At 35.1% G+C, this 4,298-nt stretch overlaps 1 protein-coding gene across 1 annotated transcript in view; it reads left to right on the top strand.

The window, feature by feature from the left end:
* The window catches only part of LOC117178955 (nucleolar protein dao-5-like), a 10,867-nt gene that overhangs the window by 750 nt on the left and 5,819 nt on the right, over positions 1-4,298 (top strand). Inside the window, exon 2 of the mRNA XM_033370547.1 lies at positions 1,428-3,005. Coding sequence (XP_033226438.1) covers positions 1,428-3,005 — 1,578 coding nt within the window. The remainder of the gene's footprint in view (positions 1-1,427; positions 3,006-4,298) is intronic.

Raw genomic sequence — 4,298 nt, 5'->3', positions numbered from 1 at the left:
AGTTCCTTGTTTGAATGTTTGAGGAACGGTAAAACAACCCTAACAATAAATTGAAAACATTTTTTCTGACGGGGGACGCTTCCTTCACTTATTTTTAAATTACTTTTTGACTCCAATAGATCAATTAAAAACTCTCTTTTAGTTTTGTTTTCTAGGAAATGAATAGAATAATATTTCAATAATAGACGAATTTTTCTATTGCAATACATGTAAACATTAAAAGTTTCGCAATTATTTGAATGAAAACTGTCCATATTTCATTACATTTTTACGCAAAGCCTCTATGCACTGAACTCTTCAGTTGCAGATTTAAATATTCTGACTAGAACAATTTTAACCCTCGGGGAACACATCTGTTTTTTCGATCAGGGAGAACACTCCTGTGTCAATCTGAGCCAATACATTTTTTGAATGTTTACCATTCCACAATGACTGGACCGATTACCTTGAATAAATTCTGAGGTGTACTTAAGACCTGATATAAATAATGTATGTAATATTGAACTATTGTTTATGTCTTCAACATGGTTAAAAAAAATTCTCGAAAAGATTTTTGTTTGAAGAAAATCTTACTTTACGAAACAAAATTATGACTTTAAATATTTTAAACGTAAATGCCTAAAGTCTAAATGCATATCTGAAAAACCATTTTGAAGTATTTTTAAGGATAATTATGACAATGAAAATATTATTGTTCTCTGGCACAATCATTGCAAATGTAAGCATGATTGAGATCGCACATAGGTCGTGAACAAGGTGGACATATTATTTTTTTTTATCTACTCTGTAGCCACACAATCCACATTTCGTTATTTTCTGAAGTTCTGGCCGATCAGTATGTTGTTAAGTTAAATCAAAACCAAGGATAAGCTGGATACCTTTACGTATGTCTGCACGTAAAGAAGCAATAGCAAGCTTTCCTTCAGATATGGCTTGGCCAAATGTATAACAAGTTACTTTTAAAGTACTCTTTGCTGACAACATCTGATATGGCTCACGATAAACGTAAAATTCAAGCTTTTTTTATTTGATCAATGTTATACAAATTAAAGTTTGGTACACCATGGGTGTGACTGACCCAAGACCGTTGTAAAGCGCTTCTTAACGACAACTGATCACAGCCTAGACTACGCGAAGCGGTTCAAACTATAGTTGGGGGCTGAAACTTTATTACCAGAACCTGAGGGACCGCTTACATTTCAAATAACTTTACAACTTTTTCGGTCGAAAATTTTTTGTGGGTCAATTTGACCCAGAGTGTACTCCGAGGGTTACGTTAAAAGTTCAAAATTAAGTTACTTGAATTTCCATTTCCATTGTTTCTGCATATGAAAATAAATGTTGAATCTTTCCTCTTTTTTCCCTTCTTTCGCGCAAAAATGACCCTTTTTGAGTAAATGTGTTTAAAAAATGATTATTTTTTTCAGTCACCACTGCCAAAAGGGTCACCCTCAATATTGGATGTATTCGAATACTTTCAAAAGAACTCTCCAAAGAAGTTAACTCTAAAACAAGTAAAGAAGGGCAGCAGTTCAGACTCGAGTTCCGGAAGCGAGGAAGAGGCTCCCCAAAAACCTAAAACTCTTCAAGTAAACGGCAAACCCCCAACAAAAGCCGCAGCAAAAAAAGAATCCAGTTCATCCGAAGAGTCCTCAGAGGATGAATCACCTCCAGTAAAGAAGATACCTCTAAAACCCACACCTGCAAAGGCACCAGTTACGCCAGTTAAAAAGGCTGAGGAATCTAGTTCCGACGACGATTCTTCAGAAGAGGAAACTCCTAAGGTCCCCGCGAAGCCTGTCAAAAAGGAAGCTCTTCCTCAGAAGACAAAGCCACAAGCCAAGAAGGATTCCAGTTCCGACGACAGCTCGTCCGAAGATGAAGCTCCAAAGAAGCCAGTACAAACTCCAAAAGCCGTGGCTCAAAATGCGAAGGCAGTCAAACCTGGAGTTCAAAGCGCGAAAACTGTTGCAAAGAAAGCCGAATCTAGTTCAGACGATTCATCATCTGAAGAAGAGACTCCGAGAGTTACAAAAAAAGCCTCGCCGATGAAACAAGTTCCTGCAAAACCAACTCCGGCGAAAGTAGTTGCGAAAAAGGAGGAATCTAGTTCGGACGACAGTTCAGATGAAGAACCGTTAAAAGCTCCGAAATCCGCGCCAGTTACTCCCAAGGTCCAGAAACCAGTCGCTAAGAAGGAATCTTCAAGCGATAGTGACGACAGCGAAGATGAAAAACCGAAGAAAGTCGTTTCTCCAAAGAAAAGTCTCGGACCAGTGAAAATCCCGGTGAAGGCCTCTTCTAGTGACTCTGAAGAAGATTCTTCCGACGATGACGCGAAACCAGTCAAGGCAGCTCCGGTTAAAACTCCGTTGAAACCGACGCTAGCGAAGAAAGCAGCATCGAGTTCTGACGATTCTTCTGAAGATGAGGCTCCTCCTAAAGTTTCTGTAAAGACTCTAGTCAGAGCAACACCGGCAAAGAAAGCAGAATCGAGCTCTGATGACGACTCGTCGGAAGATGAGGCGCCGAAAGTTGCTGTAAAGACTCCGGCGAAGGTGGTGAAACCTGAGGAGTCATCGAGTGACGATAGTAGTAGTGAGGAGGAAACTGAGACAGTGAAACCGGTGGCTAAGGCTGTGGCGAAAAAGAAGGAATCTTCGTCGAGTGACGATAGCAGCGACGAGGAAGATGAACCGCCGAAGAAAGTAGCCAAGGCGGTGAAGACTCCGGAGGTGAAGAAGAAGAAGAAGAAAAAGAAGGAGGAATCGTCGAGCGATGATTCTTCTGAAGAAGGCGAGAAGCCGAAGATCAAGACGAAGGCGAAAGAAGTTGTTGAGAATGAAAATGGCGAGGACGAGGAAGAGACGCCGAAAATGAAGAAAAAGGGTTTGAAGAGGAAACATAATGATGAGGCGGAGGATGAGGATGAGGCAGGACCGCCCAAGACTCCGAAAAATAATTATAGCAACTTTGTCAAGGCTGGACAAAATAGTAGTGAAAAGGTGAGATTTATAAGGTTTAAAAATCAGTTCTAGGAATATCAAAGGTTTAAAAATATTTCATAAAATTTCGAGGAAAAACTTGCGAAAGAACGCAAGTTTTAAATTTTTGTCTTTAAATGTTATATATGGCCAGGGGAGATGAAAAGCTGGTTAGAGAATTTTTTAAATACAATTTTGTGGCTATTTTGAAAGAATCTTAGAATGATCATGGTGGACGCTGGACCGGGAAACCCGGGAATTTTTTGATACCGGGAAATGACAGTGAATTTATGTTTTGACCGGGAATTTTACAAATATTTAGAAGAAAAATCTGTCAAAGTTCGATTTCAAAAGTTTTAAAAAATAGTTAGCTTAATTATATTTTTTAATTATGATATCATTCAGTTCAAAATATCTAATTCGAAAATCTTTTACTTAAAAAATTTTTCATTTTAGATTTTTATTTTTAAGCTTACACTTTTAATTTAGAGAATTTTAAAATGTAGTCTGAAGACTTGAACCAGTAAAAAAATAAAAGCGTTTGAAGCTGAGAATTTTGGATAAGAAACATTTTTATTTCATCAACTGTAAATAAAATGTTTTCAAAATGGATCTATACTTTAAGTATTAAAAATTGAACAGTAATTGATATTGTTTCAATCTAAAATATTTCATTTTTAACATAATCAACTTTTAATTTTTAATTAAGACAAAGGATAATTATTTCATATATAGCAACATTTGACTATTTATTTAAAACGAATAATTAAAACCAAATATTTAAAAGTATACAAATTGAAACTGAGACATGGAAAACCTTAAATCCCTAAAATTTCGAAGAACTTTTAAACTCTGAATGTTACAATTTTAATTATTTTCAAAAGAATTTTTATTTGTAAGTAAAATGGTCATTTTTTGACATATAAATAACAATTTAACACTTAATATTTGTAGAAATAATTGAAGTAATTTTAAGAAGTATTTAGAAGTTTTGAAAAGATTCAAGATTAATTTAACGAGGTATTTGTGCCGACAAAATTCGGTTCATTTTAACAGATATTTAAAAGTTCGGAAATTATTTTAAATTTGAAAAATGTAAAACAATTTTTAGATTTCTCAAGATTTTGAAATACAATTTTGAAACTTTTCAAGAGTGTTTAAACTATTTAAGATGAAAATAATTTAAGAAGTGTTCAGTTAAAAAAAAAATTATTTTTCAGTTTTCAATGTTTCTATTTTAAAATTACTTAATATGATATAATTTTGACAATTTTAGAGTTCATTGGTTGATTCTTTAATTTGTAGAGCATTGGA

The sequence above is a fragment of the Belonocnema kinseyi genome, chromosome 1 (assembly GCF_010883055.1).
Source record: "Belonocnema kinseyi isolate 2016_QV_RU_SX_M_011 chromosome 1, B_treatae_v1, whole genome shotgun sequence".
Classification (NCBI taxonomy): Eukaryota; Metazoa; Arthropoda; class Insecta; order Hymenoptera; family Cynipidae; genus Belonocnema; species Belonocnema kinseyi.
Note: the sequence above shows the minus strand (reverse complement) of the source record. Positions and strands in the feature narration are given on the sequence as shown.